This window comes from Platalea leucorodia (assembly GCF_965183815.1).
Source record: "Platalea leucorodia genome assembly, chromosome: 24".
NCBI classification, from domain to species: Eukaryota; Metazoa; Chordata; class Aves; order Pelecaniformes; family Threskiornithidae; genus Platalea; species Platalea leucorodia.
The window spans coordinates 1,901,017-1,919,226 of NC_138846.1; the positions used below are offsets into that span (position 1 = coordinate 1,901,017).

The 18,210-nt window shown below is 56.5% G+C and overlaps 6 protein-coding genes across 6 annotated transcripts; 4 read left to right on the top strand and 2 right to left on the bottom strand.

The window, feature by feature from the left end:
• Nucleotides 1-926: 926 nt before the first annotated feature.
• LOC309600507 (uncharacterized protein) lies at nucleotides 927-1,380 on the top strand (the record flags this gene model as incomplete). The annotated part of the gene is given in 2 exon segments (XM_082332901.1): nucleotides 927-1,223; nucleotides 1,225-1,380. Coding segments are annotated over 2 exon segments (453 nt in total).
• A 2,430-nt stretch (nucleotides 1,381-3,810) lies between these two features.
• LOC309600511 (uncharacterized protein) lies at nucleotides 3,811-4,263 on the bottom strand (the record flags this gene model as incomplete). Its single annotated transcript, XM_082332910.1, has 1 exon — nucleotides 3,811-4,263. One exon carries the CDS (start codon nucleotides 4,261-4,263, stop codon nucleotides 3,811-3,813), a length of 453 nt encoding a protein of 150 aa, XP_082189036.1.
• Nucleotides 4,264-5,904: 1,641 nt separating this feature from the next.
• Nucleotides 5,905-6,411, top strand: LOC309600502 (uncharacterized protein; the record flags this gene model as incomplete). The annotated part of the gene is made up of 1 exon (XM_082332896.1): nucleotides 5,905-6,411. The coding sequence occupies one exon, from the start codon at nucleotides 5,905-5,907 to the stop codon at nucleotides 6,409-6,411; it is 507 nt and encodes a 168-aa protein (XP_082189022.1).
• A 2,430-nt stretch (nucleotides 6,412-8,841) lies between these two features.
• LOC309600505 (uncharacterized protein) lies at nucleotides 8,842-9,294 on the bottom strand (the record flags this gene model as incomplete). The annotated part of the gene is made up of 1 exon (XM_082332899.1): nucleotides 8,842-9,294. One exon carries the CDS (start codon nucleotides 9,292-9,294, stop codon nucleotides 8,842-8,844), a length of 453 nt encoding a protein of 150 aa, XP_082189025.1.
• A 1,678-nt stretch (nucleotides 9,295-10,972) lies between these two features.
• LOC309600508 (uncharacterized protein) lies at nucleotides 10,973-11,425 on the top strand (the record flags this gene model as incomplete). Its single annotated transcript, XM_082332902.1, has 1 exon — nucleotides 10,973-11,425. One exon carries the CDS (start codon nucleotides 10,973-10,975, stop codon nucleotides 11,423-11,425), a length of 453 nt encoding a protein of 150 aa, XP_082189028.1.
• A 2,679-nt stretch (nucleotides 11,426-14,104) lies between these two features.
• Nucleotides 14,105-14,611, top strand: LOC309600499 (uncharacterized protein; the record flags this gene model as incomplete). The annotated part of the gene is made up of 1 exon (XM_082332893.1): nucleotides 14,105-14,611. The coding sequence occupies one exon, from the start codon at nucleotides 14,105-14,107 to the stop codon at nucleotides 14,609-14,611; it is 507 nt and encodes a 168-aa protein (XP_082189019.1).
• Between the last annotated feature and the right edge of the window lie 3,599 nt (nucleotides 14,612-18,210).

An 18,210-nucleotide genomic window follows, 5' to 3' on the forward strand; every position in this document is an offset into this window, starting at 1 on the left:
GGAAGCTGAGAGTGTCCTGGTCCCTTCCTGCCCTCCAGCTCCTCCGTGCATGTCCCCCCTCACACACGACCTAGCCGCCTGATCTCACTGCTCCCCACCCACGTTTGTGTTGCGCCCCCGCACGTATGGGTCTTTGCCCCACATGGCAAAGAGTGCTCCTATTCTTTGCATGGCTCTTAATCGAGGAGCCCCAAATACACCCTGTCAGCAGGGGCATGGAGATGGCCAAGGCTTAGGGATGCTCCTGACCTGTTGCCCCAAAAGGCCCCCACCCCTCACAGCACCGGGAGATGGTGGGCTTCTGGGAGTCACTCTGAGCATGTGGACTGGCTTCTCCCTTTGGCCCAGGCCTCCCGGTGCCTCTGTTTACCAGCTTGTAAAAGGGAGGTAATGACAGGCATGATGGCTGTGCGCAGGATTGCAAAGCACTTCTGCAAGATGCTCCGGACTCCTCTGCATAGGCAAAGTGGGGGATTAGGGGACAGGTTGGGGTGTATTGGTGCTGCGACGTCACCTACATCAGCAGCGCCTTGTCTTTCATGTAATGATGTGTCACGATCTGTCCCTCCCATCGCCGCTTTCTTCTCCAGGGCACGTTTGCATGCCAATGTCCCCAATGAAGAGGGATATAATTGTCTTGAATCACATGAAATAAGGATCTTGAAGTCTGGATTTCATGATAACATGGGTGTTTCTGCCACCACTCCCTTGGCCAATGCCCCAGGCAGTGTGGTACATGTATAAAAGAGCTGAGGGCTTTGCAGTGCTCCATCCACCTTCCTCCACTTGACTCTCCCAATCAACGGGGTAAGTCCAGCTCTTGGAAGCCTCCTGGGATCTCTCCCTGCCTCCCTCGATACAGCCCCTTCCCTGCACCCTCGCCTGATCCCTCTTGCGTTTTCCAGGACCCCTTGCCTGCCTGAAAGATGTCCTGCACCAGCCTGTGCATCCCTTCCTGTGGGGTGGCCGCCCCGGCCCCTCTGGCTGACACCACCAACGAGCCCTGCGTGCGGCAGTGCCCTGACTCCGTGGTGGTGATCCAGCCCCCGGCCTCGGCCATCACCTTCCCCGGGCCCATCCTCAGCTCCTTCCCGCAGTACAGCGTTGTTGGCTCGGTGGGAGCCCCTGGCGTTGGAGGTGGCTTCGGCGGCACTTTTGGAGGCCGTGGTGGTTTTGGAGGCCTTGGGGGCTTTGGGTCACATGGAGGCCTTGGGGGCTATGGAGGGCTATGGCCTTTCTGGGGGCTACGGAGGCTATGGTCTTAGTGGGGGCTATGGAGGCTATGGCCTTTCTGGGGGCTACGGAGGCCTTGGGAGCTGCGGCTCTGGCGGCTGGCGCCGAGGCCACAGGTACCTCAGTGCCAACTGTGGGCCCTGCTAAGCCCCACACTGGGTGCGGCCACAGATGAAGGAGAGCTCCGGAAAAGCCCCTGGCACATCCCGACACGACACCCGAGGAAGGACATCCCTTCGGCATAGCTGGGCTCCAGAGCTCGGATGCCTCGTGCCCGCTTGGGGCCCAACTCTGCCTTCCGCCTGCCCTGCTTGAGCAACCCTTCAAGACTCATCGCCCCTGATGACAGAGACCCGCACTGGGCGCCTACTCCTGTGGCACGGCTGATGCTCACTGTGGCTCTGCCCACTGCCAGGAGACAGGGGAAGGCCCTGACCAGGGCCCTGCTCTTCTCCCAACTCCCTCCTCCCCTCGAACTGCAATAAAAGCTGTGTTGCATTGCAATGTTGACCTCTGGTTTTTCCTCATTCTTCCTCCATACTCAATACCCCGAGGGGCAGCCTTGGCTCCCTGGGCCATCCCAGCCAGCTCCCACCTGGAGCCTTGCCAGCGTGACGTGTGGGAGATGCCCCCCTTCCTCCTGCCTGCCCTTGGCAGCGTGTCCCTCCACCAGACGGTCGCCTGCAGTGGGGGCCGTGCTCATCTCCTTCAACAACAGCTTCTCCCTCTTTGCCCTCCGTCTTCTCCCCACTTTGGCCTCCTGCACTCTGCAGCCCAAGAAGAGCTGTTGGGCACTACAGTGAGTTTATTGCCCGCTCTGGCCATTCCCCAGGGGCTGCCTGCAGCCCCAGGGCTGCGGGGATTGGCATGCCAACAGAGCCTCCCCAAGGGCAAAGGCCCAGCTCAGAGCCACTTGGGAGGCCATGGTCAATAGGGGGAGGGGGAGCAACCCCCAGAACCTCCCCACATTCCTGCCCCCCTGCACCACTTCCTTGTCCTGTTTTGCCTCTGTCTCCCGCTGCTCTTTGGAGCACTTTTGGCCCCGTCTTGCTCCACTGCTGGGACAGAAGCTCTTCCCGCCATTCCCTGTGTCACCCACCCACCCACCGCCTGGGGACGCAGCTCTGCCCGGGAATGACAGCAGAGCTTCCCACCGCCCGGGTCTCTGGACCTAGGCTTCATTGGTCCTTCGCTGCCCTTCCTCGCACATCAGCCCATAAAGTAGCGCACGCTGCCACGCTCGCTCCGAGCACACCCACAGCAGCCATGATGGGCGTCACCAGAACCCCTTTCCACCACTTTGCGCTCAGGACACACACAGGGGACACCACATGAGCCAGGACATTGTGGATGGCCGAGAGTCAGTGCAGGGGGACCTGGCCAGATGTGAGGACGGGCAGAGGTAGAAACATCCTCGCGGGGAAGAGGAGAAACGCAAGCTTCAGGTCAGGCGGTGGAAAAATCCAAATGCCTGCTGCTGCCATTTTGCTGCCGTTTTTCCCATCCTCTGTGCTCACAATTGCGGATGAGACACCTTCTCCTGAGCTCCCCGGCTGTGCCCAACGTGCTGCCACGCTGCCCTTCCTGATGGCTCTGGCCGGAAGTGTCTCTGTCCAAGACCACCTTGCCGTGCTGGGATCACAAGATGAGAAGATACTTGGGGAAGGGAGGGACCTCTGGAGGGTAGGCAGTCCAACCTCCTGCTCAAAGAGCTTGGTGCTTCGTGTGACTGGATACCCGTGGCCACTCCATGGCTCTGAGAGGAAACTTGGCTGTGTCTCTCTCACCCCTTCCCACTGCCCCCCACCTCTGGCTGGGCACAGGGGCATGGTAAGCAGCCCTCTACGTGCACTGGTCCTCTCTCCATTTCCCTGGACCTCCAAATGCGACCCATAACAAGCCAATGAAAGGAGGTAATGCCAGGCATGCTGGTTTTGCAGAGCATTTGGAAGAGCTTCTGCAAGACACCTATGGCACTGTCCCGTGTTCAAAGAGGGCTTTGGGAACGTATTGTGTTTATCGCTGGTGGGAGACCAGAGGAAGCTCAGTGGCATGTGCTCTACAAGACCCAGCTGGGGCTGTCGTCGTCAGTTGTAACAGACCGAGAAAACTGGCCAAATGCTCCGTGGGAGATTCAGGCAGCCCAGACCGCCACACCCTGAGGTTTGGGGGAAGTAGGACAGAAGAAGGAAGGATGAAGGAAAACCAGAGGTCAACATTGCAATGCAATACAGCTTTTATTGCAGTTCGAGGGGAGGAGGGAGTTGGGAGAAGAGCAGGGCCCTGGTCAGGGCCTTCCCCTGTCTCCTGGCAGTGGGCAGAGCCACAGTGAGCATCAGCCGTGCCACAGGAGAAGGTGCCCAACATGGCGCTGGTTCGTCACGGGGCAGCAAGTCCTGGAGTGAAGCTCAAGCAGGGCAGGCGGAAGGCAGAGTTGGGCCCCAAGCGGGCACGAGGCATCCGAGCTCTGGAGCCCAGCTATGCCGAAGGGATGTCCTTCCCTCGGGTGTCGTGTCGGGATGTGCCAGGGGCTTTTCCGGAGCTCTCCTTCATCTGTGGCCGCACCCAGTGTGGGGCTTAGCAGGGCCCACAGTTGCCACTGAGGTACCTGTGGCCTCGGCGCCAGCCGCCAGAGCCGCAGCTCCCAAGGCCTCCGTAGCCCCCAGAAAGGCCATAGCCTCCATAGCCCCCACTAAGACCATAGCCTCCGTAGCCCCCAGAAAGGCCATAGCCTCCATAGCCCCCAAGGCCTCCATGTGACCCAAAGCCCCCAAGGCCTCCAAAACCACCACGGCCTCCAAAAGTGCCACCGAAGCCACCTCCAACGCCAGGGGCTCCCACCGAGCCAACAACGCTGTACTGCGGGAAGGAGCTGAGGATGGGCCCGGGGAAGGTGATGGCCGAGGCCGGGGGCTGGATCACCACCACGGAGTCAGGGCACTGCCGCACGCAGGGCTCGTTGGCGGTGTCAGCCAGAGGGGCCGGGGCGGCCACCCCACAGGAAGGGATGCACAGGCTGGTGCAGGACATCTTTCAGGCAGGCAAGGGGTCCTGGAAAACGCAAGAGGGATTAGGTGAGGGTGCAGGGAAGGGGCTGTATCGAGGGAGGCAGGGAGAGATCCCCAGGAGGCTTCCAAGAGCTGGACTTACCCCGTTGATTGGGAGAGTCAAGTGGAGGAAGGTGGATGGAGCACTGCGAAGCCCTCAGCTCTTTTATACATGTACCACACTGCCTGGGGCATTGGCCAAGGGAGTGGTGGCAGAAACCCCATGTTATCATGAAATCCAGACTTCAAGATCCTTATTTCATGTGATTCAAGACAATTATATCCCTCTTCATTGGGGACATTGGCATGCAAACGTGCCCTGGAGAAGAAAGCGGCGATGGGAGGGACAGATCGTGACACATCATTACATGAAAGACAAGGCGCTGCTGTAGCACCAACAAACGTAAATGTTTCCCTAATCCCCACTTTGCTTACGTGGAGGAATCCTGGGCATCTTGCAGAAAATTGCTGAGCCCTACCACGCCACACTCAGCAGCAGCCCAGCTGCGTGCCAAGACCCAGCGGTGCTCAAAGTGCCTGTGCCTGTGCCTGCAGGGAGCGTGGCCACGTGCAGCCTGGCTCTCTGTGGGTGCTCAGCCAGCCTCTCCTGGCACAGCCCTCAATGCCCACCTGAGTAATCGAGTCCTTCCAGAGAGGGCTCTGGGAGGACCACGCGCACAGACACGTGGCCAAGGAAGCTGAGAGTGTCCTGGTCCCCTTCCTGCCCTCCAGCTCCTCCGTGCATGTCCCCCCTCACACACGACCTAGCCGCCTGATCTCACTGCTCCCCACCCACGTTTGTGTTGCGCCCCCGCACGTATGGGTCTTTGCCCCACATGGCAAAGAGTGCTCCTATTCTTTGCATGGCTCTTAATCGAGGAGCCCCAAATACACCCTTGTCAGCAGGGGCATGGAGATGGCCAAGGCTTAGGGATGCTCCTGACCTGTTGCCCCAAAAGGCCCCCACCCCTCACAGCACCGGGAGATGGTGGGCTTCTGGGAGTCACTCTGAGCATGTGGACTGGCTTCTCCCTTTGCCCAGCCTCCCGGTGCCTCTGTTTACCAGCTTGTAAAAGGGAGGTAATGACAGGCATGATGGCTGTGCGCAGGATTGCAAAGCACTTCTGCAAGATGCTCCGGACTCCTCTGCATGGGCAAAGTGGGGGATTAGGGACAGGTTGGGGTGTATTGGTGCTGCGACGTCACCTACATCAGCAGCGCCTTGTCTTTCATGTAATGATGTGTCACGATCTGTCCCTCCCATCACCTCTTTCTTCTCCAGGGCACGTTTGCATGCCAATGTCCCCAATGAAGAGGGATATAATTGTCTTGAATCACATGAAATCAGTGTCACGAAGCTTGAACGCTGGATTTCAGATTACCTGGGATTTCCTCCACCACTCCCTTGGCCAATGCCCCAGGCAGTGTGGTACATGTATAAAAGAGCTGAGGGCTTCGCAGTGCTCCATCCACCTTCCTCCACTTGACTCTCCCAATCAACGGGGTAAGTCCAGCTCTTGGAAGCCTCCTGGGGATCTCTCCCTGCCTCCCTCAATACAGCCCCTTCCCTGCACCCTCGCCTGATCCCTCTTGCGTTTTCCAGGACCCCTTGCCTGCCTGAAAGATGTCCTGCGCCAGCCTGTGCATCCCTTCCTGTGGGGTGGCCGCCCCGGCCCCTCTGGCTGACACCACCAACGAGCCCTGCGTGCGGCAGTGCCCTGACTCCGTGGTGGTGATCCAGCCCCCGGCCTCGGCCATCACCTTCCCCGGGCCCATCCTCAGCTCCTTCCCGCAGTACAGCGTTGTTGGCTCGGTGGGAGCCCCTGGCGTTGGAGGTGGCTTCGGCGGCACTTTTGGAGGCCGTGGTGGTTTTGGAGGCCTTGGGGGCTTTGGGTCACATGGAGGCCTTGGGGGCTATGGAGGCTATGGCCTTTCTGGGGGCTATGGAGGCTATGGTCTTAGTGGGGGCTATGGAGGCTATGGCCTTTCTGGGGGCTACGGAAGCTGTGGTCTTTCTGGGGGCTATGGAGGCTATGGCCTTTCTGGGGGCTACGGAGGCCTTGGGAGCTGCGGCTCTGGCGGCTGGCGCCGAGGCCACAGGTACCTCAGTGCCAACTATGGGCCCTGCTAAGCCCCACACTGGGTGCGGCCACAGATGAAGGAGAGCTCCGGAAAAGCCCCTGGCACATCCCGACACGACACCCGAGGGAAGGACATCCCTTCGGCATAGCTGGGCTCCAGAGCTCGGATGCCTCGTGCCCGCTTGGGGCCCAACTCTGCCTTCCGCCTGCCCTGCTTGAGCAACCCTTCAAGACTCATCGCCCCTGATGACAGAGACCCGCACTGGGCGCCTACTCCTGTGGCACGGCTGATGCTCACTGTGGCTCTGCCCACTGCCAGGAGACAGGGGAAGGCCCTGACCAGGGCCCTGCTCTTCTCCCAACTCCCTCCTCCCCTCGAACTGCAATAAAAGCTGTGTTGCATTGCAATGTTGACCTCTGGTTTTTCCTCATTCTTCCTCCATACTCAATACCCCGAGGGGCAGCCTTGGCTCCCTGGGCCATCCCAGCCAGCTCCCACCTGGAGCCTTGCCAGCGTGACGTGTGGGAGATGCCCCCCTTCCTCCTGCCTGCCCTTGGCAGCGTGTCCCTCCACCAGACGGTCGCCTGCAGTGGGGGCCGTGCTCATCTCCTTCAACAACAGCTTCTCCCTCTTTGCCCTCCGTCTTCTCCCCACTTTGGCCTCCTGCACTCTGCAGCCCAAGAAGAGCTGTTGGGCACTACAGTGAGTTTATTGCCCGCTCTGGCCATTCCCCAGGGGCTGCCTGCAGCCCCAGGGCTGCGGGGATTGGCATGCCAACAGAGCCTCCCCAAGGGCAAAGGCCCAGCTCAGAGCCACTTGGGAGGCCATGGTCAATAGGGGGAGGGGGAGCAACCCCCAGAACCTCCCCACATTCCTGCCCCCCTGCACCACTTCCTTGTCCTGTTTTGCCTCTGTCTCCCGCTGCTCTTTGGAGCACTTTTGGCCCCGTCTTGCTCCACTGCTGGGACAGAAGCTCTTCCCGCCATTCCCTGTGTCACCCACCCACCCACCGCCTGGGGACGCAGCTCTGCCCGGGAATGACAGCAGAGCTTCCCACCGCCCGGGTCTCTGGACCTAGGCTTCATTGGTCCTTCGCTGCCCTTCCTCGCACATCAGCCCATAAAGTAGCGCACGCTGCCACGCTCGCTCCGAGCACACCCACAGCAGCCATGATGGGCGTCACCAGAACCCCTTTCCACCACTTTGCGCTCAGGACACACACAGGGGACACCACATGAGCCAGGACATTGTGGATGGCCGAGAGTCAGTGCAGGGGGACCTGGCCAGATGTGAGGACGGGCAGAGGTAGAAACATCCTCGCGGGGAAGAGGAGAAACGCAAGCTTCAGGTCAGGCGGTGGAAAAATCCAAATGCCTGCTGCTGCCATTTTGCTGCCGTTTTTCCCATCCTCTGTGCTCACAATTGCGGATGAGACACCTTCTCCTGAGCTCCCCGGCTGTGCCCAACGTGCTGCCACGCTGCCCTTCCTGATGGCTCTGGCCGGAAGTGTCTCTGTCCAAGACCACCTTGCCGTGCTGGGATCACAAGATGAGAAGATACTTGGGGAAGGGAGGGACCTCTGGAGGGTAGGCAGCCCAACCTCCTGCTCAAAGAGCTTGGTGCTTCGTGTGACTGGATACCCGTGGCCACTCCATGGCTCTGAGAGGAAACTTGGCTGTGTCTCTCTCACCCCTTCCCACTGCCCCCCACCTCTGGCTGGGCACAGGGGCATGGTAAGCAGCCCTCTACGTGCACTGGTCCTCTCTCCATTTCCCTGGACCTCCAAATGCGACCCATAACAAGCCAATGAAAGGAGGTAATGCCAGGCATGCTGGTTTTGCAGAGCATTTGGAAGAGCTTCTGCAAGACACCTATGGCACTGTCCCGTGTTCAAAGAGGGCTTTGGGAACGTATTGTGTTTATCGCTGGTGGGAGACCAGAGGAAGCTCAGTGGCATGTGCTCTACAAGACCCAGCTGGGGCTGTCGTCGTCAGTTGTAACAGACCGAGAAAACTGGCCAAATGCTCCGTGGGAGATTCAGGCAGCCCAGACCGCCACACCCTGAGGTTTGGGGGAAGTAGGACAGAAGAAGGAAGGATGAAGGAAAACCAGAGGTCAACATTGCAATGCAACACAGCTTTTATTGCAGTTCGAGGGGAGGAGGGAGTTGGGAGAAGAGCAGGGCCCTGGTCAGGGCCTTCCCCTGTCTCCTGGCAGTGGGCAGAGCCACAGTGAGCATCAGCCGTGCCACAGGAGTAGGCGCCCAGTGCGGGTCTCTGTCATCAGGGGCGATGAGTCTTGAAGGGTTGCTCAAGCAGGGCAGGCGGAAGGCAGAGTTGGGCCCCAAGCGGGCACGAGGCATCCGAGCTCTGGAGCCCAGCTATGCCGAAGGGATGTCCTTCCCTCGGGTGTCGTGTCGGGATGTGCCAGGGGCTTTTCCGGAGCTCTCCTTCATCTGTGGCCGCACCCAGTGTGGGGCTTAGCAGGGCCCACAGTTGCCACTGAGGTACCTGTGGCCTCGGCGCCAGCCGCCAGAGCCGCAGCTCCCAAGGCCTCCGTAGCCCCCAGAAAGGCCATAGCCTCCATAGCCCCCACTAAGACCATAGCCTCCGTAGCCCCCAGAAAGGCCATAGCCTCCATAGCCCCCAAGGCCTCCATGTGACCCAAAGCCCCCAAGGCCTCCAAAACCACCACGGCCTCCAAAAGTGCCGCCGAAGCCACCTCCAACGCCAGGGGCTCCCACCGAGCCAACAACGCTGTACTGCGGGAAGGAGCTGAGGATGGGCCCGGGGAAGGTGATGGCCGAGGCCGGGGGCTGGATCACCACCACGGAGTCAGGGCACTGCCGCACGCAGGGCTCGTTGGTGGTGTCAGCCAGAGGGGCCGGGGCGGCCACCCCACAGGAAGGGATGCACAGGCTGGTGCAGGACATCTTTCAGGCAGGCAAGGGGTCCTGGAAAACGCAAGAGGGATCAGGCGAGGGTGCAGGGAAGGGGCTGTATCGAGGGAGGCAGGGAGAGATCCCCAGGAGGCTTCCAAGAGCTGGACTTACCCCGTTGATTGGGAGAGTCAAGTGGAGGAAGGTGGATGGAGCACTGCGAAGCCCTCAGCTCTTTTATACATGTACCACACTGCCTGGGGCATTGGCCAAGGGAGTGGTGGCAGAAACCCCAGGTAATCTGAAACCCATCTTACAAGCTTCATGACACTGATTTCATGTGATTCAAGACAATTATATCCCTCTTCATTGGGGACATTGGCATGCAAACATGCCCTGGAGAAGAAAGCGGCGATGGGAGGGACAGATCGTGACACATCATTACATGAAAGACAAGGCGCTGCTGATGTAGGTGACGTCGCAGCACCAATACACCCCAACCTGTCCCTAATCCCCCACTTTGCCTATGCAGAGGAGTCCGGAGCATCTTGCAGAAGTGCTTTGCAATCCTGCGCACAGCCATCATGCCTGTCATTACCTCCCTTTTACAAGCTGGTAAACAGAGGCACCGGGAGGCTGGGCAAAGGGAGAAGCCAGTCCACATGCTCAGAGTGACTCCCAGAAGCCCACCATCTCCCGGTGCTGTGAGGGGTGGGGGCCTTTTGGGGCAACAGGTCAGGAGCATCCCTAAGCCTTGGCCATCTCCATGCCCCTGCTGACAGGGTGTATTTGGGGCTCCTCGATTAAGAGCCATGCAAAGAATAGGAGCACTCTTTGCCATGTGGGGCAAAGACCCATACGTGCGGGGGCGCAACACAAACGTGGGTGGGGAGCAGTGAGATCAGGCGGCTAGGTCGTGTGTGAGGGGGGACATGCACGGAGGAGCTGGAGGGCAGGAAGGGGACCAGGACACTCTCAGCTTCCTTGGCCACGTGTCTGTGCGCGTGGTCCTCCCAGAGCCCTCTCTGGAAGGACTCGATTACTCAGGTGGGCATTGAGGGCTGTGCCAGGAGAGGCTGGCTGAGCACCCACAGAGAGCCAGGCTGCACGTGGCCACGCTCCCTGCAGGCACAGGCACGCTGGTAAGTGCTGGCTCTGGGCATGCAGCCGGGCTGCTTCTGAGTGCTATGTCTGCAGGAGCAGCAGCCTGGCGCAACATGGTTGGGCACAGGAATCTTCTACAAGGTCCCTGGAACTCTTCCACATAGGCAAAATGGGGTATTACAGACAGATTGGGGTTTATTGGTGCTACAACGTCAGCTACAGCAGTGCCTTGTTTTTCATGTAATGATGTGTCACGATCTGCCCCTCCCATCACCCCTATCCTCTCCAAGGCACGTTTGCATGCCAATAACCCCAATAAAGAGGGACAAAATTCTCTTGTATCATTATCTTTGTCATGAAGCTTGTACATCGGATTTCATAATTTCCTGGGTTTTCCACCACCACTCCCTTGGCCAATGCCCCAGGCAGTGTGGTACATGTATAAAAGAGCTGAGGGCTTCGCAGTGCTCCATCCACCTTCCTCCACTTGACTCTCCCAATCAACGGGGTAAGTCCAGCTCTTGGAGGCCTCCTGGGGATCTCTCCCTGCCTCCCTCGATACAGCCCCTTCCCTGCACCCTCACCTAATCCCTCTTGCGTTTTCCAGGACCCCTTGCCTGCCTGAAAGATGTCCTGCACCAGCCTGTGCATCCCTTCCTGTGGGGTGGCCGCCCCGGCCCCTCTGGCTGACACCGCCAACGAGCCCTGCGTGCGGCAGTGCCCTGACTCCGTGGTGGTGATCCAGCCCCCGGCCTCGGCCATCACCTTCCCCGGGCCCATCCTCAGCTCCTTCCCGCAGTACAGCGTTGTTGGCTCGGTGGGAGCCCCTGGCGTTGGAGGTGGCTTCGGCGGCACTTTTGGAGGCCGTGGTGGTTTTGGAGGCCTTGGGGGCTTTGGGTCATATGGAGGCCTTGGGGGCTATGGAGGCTATGGCCTTTCTGGGGGCTACGGAGGCTATGGTCTTAGTGGGGGCTATGGAGGCTATGGCCTTTCTGGGGGCTACGGAGGCCTTGGGAGCTGCGGCTCTGGCGGCTGGCGCCGAGGCCACAGGTACCTCAGTGGCAACTGTGGGCCCTGCTAAGCCCCACACTGGGTGCGGCCACAGATGAAGGAGAGCTCCGGAAAAGCCCCTGGCACATCCCGACACGACACCCGAGGGAAGGACATCCCTTCGGCATAGCTGGGCTCCAGAGCTCGGATGCCTCGTGCCCGCTTGGGGCCCAACTCTGCCTTCCGCCTGCCCTGCTTGAGCAACCCTTCAAGACTCATCGCCCCTGATGACAGAGACCCGCACTGGGCGCCTACTCCTGTGGCACGGCTGATGCTCACTGTGGCTCTGCCCACTGCCAGGAGACAGGGGAAGGCCCTGACCAGGGCCCTGCTCTTCTCCCAACTCCCTCCTCCCCTCGAACTGCAATAAAAGCTGTGTTGCATTGCAATGTTGACCTCTGGTTTTTCCTCATTCTTCCTCCATACTCAATACCCCGAGGGGCAGCCTTGGCTCCCTGGGCCATCCCAGCCAGCTCCCACCTGGAGCCTTGCCAGCGTGACGTGTGGGAGATGCCCCCCTTCCTCCTGCCTGCCCTTGGCAGCGTGTCCCTCCACCAGACGGTCGCCTGCAGTGGGGGCCGTGCTCATCTCCTTCAACAACAGCTTCTCCCTCTTTGCCCTCCGTCTTCTCCCCACTTTGGCCTCCTGCACTCTGCAGCCCAAGAAGAGCTGTTGGGCTCCGTAGCCCCCAGAAAGGCCATAGCCTCCATAGCCCCCACTAATACCACAGCTTCCGTAGCCCCCAGAAAGGCCATAGCCTCCATAGCCCCCACTAAGACCATAGCCTCCATAGCCCCCAGAAAGGCCATAGCCTCCATAGCCCCCAAGGCCTCCATACGACCCAAAGCCCCCAAGGCCTCCAAAACCACCACGGCCTCCAAAAGTGCCGCCGAAGCCACCTCCAACGCCAGGGGCTCCCACCGAGCCAACAACGCTGTACTGCGGGAAGGAGCTGAGGATGGGCCCGGGGAAGGTGATGGCCGAGGCCGGGGGCTGGATCACCACCACGGAGTCAGGGCACTGCCGCACGCAGGGCTCGTTGGCGGTGTCAGCCAGAGGGGCCGGGGCGGCCACCCCACAGGAAGGGATGCACAGGCTGGCGTAGGACATCCTTCAGTTCAGGAGATGTAGCTGCAAAATAAGGCAGAACTTATTTTAAGGGTACCCGCTGACATGGACAGGGCTCCACAGTCCTCCCTGCCAGGTAGAGGCCACGGGACACATCCCCTCGCTACCTCCCCACACCATCTCCATGACTCCTGCAGCTCATTGCTACATACCAGACCTGCACTACTGCACCCTCCCTCCACTTGCACCTGGCCAGGCAAAGCCACCGATCCTGCAGTGCTCTGACACTAGGGTCACCCCCGTGCCCACGAAGGAAGTCCTCAGTGTTACCTTGCGGTCCTGGCCACACAGCATGCAAGTAATGCCCTTTTTCAGCCCAGCAGCGGCAGGGACCTTTCTCATCCCAAATTCGTAACGCCAACAGCACCCAGGCTGGTTCCTACCAGGGCTACACACTCTGTGGTCCTGTGACAGTAGGAGGGCCAGGAGCTTACTGAGGTTGGCGAGTCAAGGCAGTTGGGATGTTAAGTGAGGGAAGCCTGGGGCCTTGGCAGCTTTTATGCCTCACCACAGCCCTGCTGCAGGAGCTTTTGCACAAAAAGCTGCCCTGAGGCTGCAGAGTGATGCCTGACTTCCTCTGCACCACCAGCACGTGCCTCACAGCCTGGGATTACCAGTGCTCAGTGCCACGCAGCAGACCTCACCCTCAGTGAATCAGTGTGGGTCATGCCATAGCGTGGTCCTCCCCAAGCCCTCTCTGGAGGGACTCGATTCTTCAGCAGGGCAGCAAGGGCTGTGCCAGGACTGCCTGCTTGCCCGAGCAGCGGCAGTGAGGCAGGCTGCACGTGCCCACATTCCCTGCAGGCACAGGCATGTCAGGCAGCCTGCTCCTTGCATTTTCGTCAAGGGGACCTGCAAGCCCCAAATACCTAGCAAGGGTCTGGAGATGGGCAAGGCTCAGGGATGTCCCTAGCCCCTGTGAGCCTCCCAGCCCTTGCCAGCACTTGGAGATGGTGGGCACTTAGGAGCCACCCCGAGCAGGTGGGATGCCTTCTGACTTTGACAAGCTTCCGATGCCTCTGATTACCAGCCTGTAAAAGAAAGGTAATGACAGGCGTCATGGCTGTGCCCAGGATTGCAAAGCACTTCTGCAAGATGCTCCGGACTCTGACACATAAGCAAAGTGGGGGGATTAGAGACAGATCGGGATTTATTGGTGCTGCCAGGTCAGCTACAGCAGCACCTTGTCTTTCATGTATTTATGTGTCACAGTCTGTCCCTCCCATCACCTCTTTCTTCTCCAGGGCACGTTTGCACGCCAGTGTCCCCAGTGAGGAGGGATATAATTGTCTCGCATCACTATCTCTGTCATGAAGCTTGTACGCTGGATTTCAGATTACCTGGGGTTTCCTCCACCACTCCCTTGGCCAATGCCCCAGGCAGTGTGGTACATGTATAAAAGAGCTGAGGGCTTCGCAGTGCTCCATCCACCTTCCTCCACTTGACTCTCCCAATCAACGGGGTAAGTCCAGCTCTTGGAAGCCTCCTGGGGATCTCTCCCTGCCTCCCTCGATACAGCCCCTTCCCTGCACCCTCGCCTAATCCCTCTTGCGTTTTCCAGGACCCCTTGCCTGCCTGAAAGATGTCCTGCACCAGCCTGTGCATCCCTTCCTGTGGGGTGGCCGCCCCGGCCCCTCTGGCTGACACCACCAACGAGCCCTGCGTGCGGCAGTGCCCTGACTCCGTGGTGGTGATCCAGCCCCCGGCCTCAGCCATCACCTTCCCCGGGCCCATCCTCAGCTCCTTCCCGCAGTACAGCGTTGTTGGCTCGGTGGGAGCCCCTGGCGTTGGAGGTGGCTTCGGTGGCACTTTTGGAGGCCGTGGTGGTTTTGGAGGCCTTGGGGGCTTTGGGTCACATGGAGGCCTTGGGGGCTACGGAGGCTATGGCCTTTCTGGGGGCTATGGAGGCTACGGTCTTAGTGGGGGCTATGGAGGCTATGGCCTTTCTGGGGGCTACGGAACCTGTGGTCTTTCTGGGGGCTATGGAGGCTATGGCCTTTCTGGGGGCTACGGAGCCTTTGGGAGCTGCGGCTACGGCGGCTGGGCCCGAGGCCACAGGTACCTCAGTGGCAACTGCGGGCCTTGCTAAACCCCAAATATCCATGGACTTCAGTGCTGCATTTACCCTCGGTTTCCACAAGTAGCACCTCTTGTCTTCTACCACCAGAGGCAGAACAAAGCTTTCAGCCCCTCTTCAGGCTGTGGGAAAACAGCTACTAGACCTTTATGATCCTTGCTTATTTGCACAGAGTAACCTTGCAGATCTTCAGCTGGCAGCTTTAGGCTTTCCAGCACTGCCTCCAAAAGCTCCCCTCAACCTGCGATACAACGAAGCTGTACTCATCCTAGGATGAGAGTTTCCCCTGCTCTGACAGCTCTGAGACTCCCAACCTGCAATAGGAGGGGGGAATGTTTGGAGTGAAGCCCTGGGTTGTGCCTTGCTGCAGCCTCATGATTTTTGTGTTTCCAATTCATTGCTTCTGTGTTGTTTTCTTTCCTGCTGTCACTGTCTATTGCATTTTCCATCCACATTAAAAAATCTGCATTGCATCAATAAGTTGGCTTTTGGTTGATTCGTATGAGTTTGCTCTTCTGATTGTCCACGTTGGCCTGGCATATGTTGATAATGAAACTCAAGCCATGGCGTTAAATATCAGATGGCACGTGGGTTAGCCAACATGGTTTGTGAGAGGTTCAACAGCTTGTGATAGATACCCTTGTGTTGTAGCACACAACAGATACAAACGAGCTATTAGCCCCATTGTAAGGGACACCTTTTGAAGAAAAAATATCAGTGAATTTGTTACTTTGTGGTCCTTTTCTCAAGCAGAAATATACGTCTTCATATTTTTCCACGGTAGGTTGTCTGAGAAGTTCAAAGCACTTCTCAGACGCTTGTAAGTATTTTATACATTTATAGTGGGTTAGTACTATATTAAAAGCTTACTGCTCTTGTCAGGTGCTTCATTGTTGAATAATAGTCACTTCAAAAGTATATGTTGAGACATTTCAATATATGCTTTAGTCAGAATGTTATTTTATAGCCTTCAAATTTTTCATTCAAATGCTCTATACAAACATCTGTGATAGACCCTATAATTAGTTACTTTGCCTTCTCATCCCAGAAATTTGGATTTCTTTCTGGTCTTATCTTAAGATTTCCTGGAGTGGAAGAAACATATGTGTGTGGCATTTCACGAATTTCTCTTTCTTTTATCTAGGTCCCTTGTTAAAGCAGCTAAGTCCATAAACAGTCTGTAGAACTACTGAGATATTAGCAATTATTTTAAGCTAACATTGTCTCTTACTTGTGCACTCTGAGACACCTAATACTTTCCAGTTTTTACTTAGTAACTTATTCATAACTTTCCAGATTTGATTTAATAGATTTAGCTAATGAAAAATTGAAATTATGACCAATTCCAGCTAAATTTCTAGATCTTAATGTCAAGATCCAGGTCGAACAGCAACTTGCACTGTGCTTCTGCAGGGAACATGTCAGGCGCTGAAGTCAGTGAGTGCTTTCCTAGGAACAAAGCTCCTCAGAAGCCATGAGAAAGCTCCGCCCTGAAAGCTGCTGGAAGTGTAACCCACAGCTTTACTTGCAAAGGTTTTCGATGAATTTTGTACTCGTATTTTGCATTGTAGCACAATTGAGCTCTGTTCCTCTTGTGAGATTGCCCTCCAAGTGCCTCTGCGTGTGTTCAAAGGACAGCAATTACATTCACAATAAGGGTTTAATAGGGCTTTCAAAGCACTTCACCGGCTGTTTTATGCCTAGGCTGTGTTGCAGCATGGTACTATTAAGAGGTTACTACTGCTGCCAGTTAGGTACTTCAGTCATGAATAATAGAGTCACTTCAGACTGGGTCAAGGGATCTCACCCTAATAACAATTCTGTGATTGTGCAGCCTGGGAACTTCACGCCATTTCATCGTCATTCAAATGGAGCCTTGCAGTAACACTTGCAAACACTTGTCCTTACCAACACTTAATAAGGTGAATGGAAAGTATGCGATCTTCTGCTCTGTAACAAATCAGATCTCTAAATCCAGAAAGCATCCTAGACACTGCCAGCACAAAAGCACTTGAGAAAGGGCTTCCAACTTCTTGGCTTATTCCCCAGTTAAATTGGGTTTGTCTGCAGGCAGTCTGCGCATTTACAAATGACTAAGATGTGGTGCTGTTATATCCAATGTCTACACACACACTGTGATGCTAAGGCAAATTTAAAAGAATATTTCAAAATCCTTCCTAGGAAATTCCAGAATGGGTGACTTCATTTTCTGAGATACTACTGTTTGCAAAATACGTGCTCAGGTTCAGCTGACGTTCAGCTGACATTCATAAAAGCTACAGGATGGAGTATGTCTCCGTAAAACATATCAAGCAGGGGACAAAAATCTGTGCACATCCAAGTCAGAAAAAGAAAAACAGGGACATGTAATGATGCTATAACATTTTAATAAGAATAAAGCTCACAATCACAATCTAAAATAATACAGAAAGCAGAAGCAGAAAGAATGCGTACAGAGATTAATTTATATCTGCAGAAAATCTCTAGGTTTCATTGGTAACACTTTTGCTGCTACAGCTGTAGCATTTGACCATCAATTTCCATTTTCAAACTTTTCCACTTGCTTTAAGTCCAATGAAACAGATGATTTACTGTTTCTTTGGTATAGCTTCAAAAGCAATTAAGGCAGAAACACAGCGTAACGTATCTATAGGAAGGCTAGTACAGGTACACTCTAGATTTCATTAATGTTAGCTGGGAAAGAGCTATAAATGAGTTAAGAAGTTATTTACTCATGTTAACCCATGTTAAGCCTGGCTTCCTTTACACCACCAAACCCATGCAGGGTTAAGAAGTCGGTAGGGAAAAAGGAAGACAAAACATTTTGGAAGAACATTGAAGAAGTTTTACAGAAGCACTGAGCTCTCCAAAATGCAGTCGCAGGCCTGGACTCAGAGCTTCTGCAAACCGTCCCCCTAACAGCAGCCATAAATTCGGTAATTAAGTCTCAGTCCTTGTTTCCCATTAAATCCTTCTGGATTTAGCAGGGGTAGCAGGGGTAGCAGCTCCCATAGCTGTATCTACGGGTGTAGCGAGAGGAGTAGGGGTAGCAGTAGCGGGAGCTGTAGTAGGGGTAGCAGTCCTGAGAACCGCACAGACCCCCGTAGCCACGGTAGCCGCAAGGACTTCCGCAGTCGTAGGTCCGGTAGCTGTACACGGTCCCGTAGCTGCAGGGAGAGTAGCAGGAATCTTCACACTGGTTCTGGTAGTAGTAAGTCATCTTGGTGCGATGGAGGGACGCAAGCCTAAAACACCGCAGGGAAGAAAAAGATTGTAAGGCAATGCTCCCAACAGCAAGTAAACCTCAAATAAATGCTGTAAGCATGCAGGGAGGGAAGAGAGAGCCAGCAAACCCAGGCATGCTGCCTGACACCCTCTGTCCTCATCTATCATTCTATCCTGATTTTTAGTGCCGGTCTTCCCCCTAATCCTCCGTCCTGACCAGCCTTTCTGAGCTTCCCTGCACAGCCCCACTGGCTGCACCCATGGATCATGTTGGGAGATGGGACTGTGAACCATGACGCCTGTGTCAAAAGGGAACTGTCAGGAAATAAACTGGAAAATCCTTCATAGCCGTACCGAGATGAAGACTTTAAGGGAAAGAGGGATGC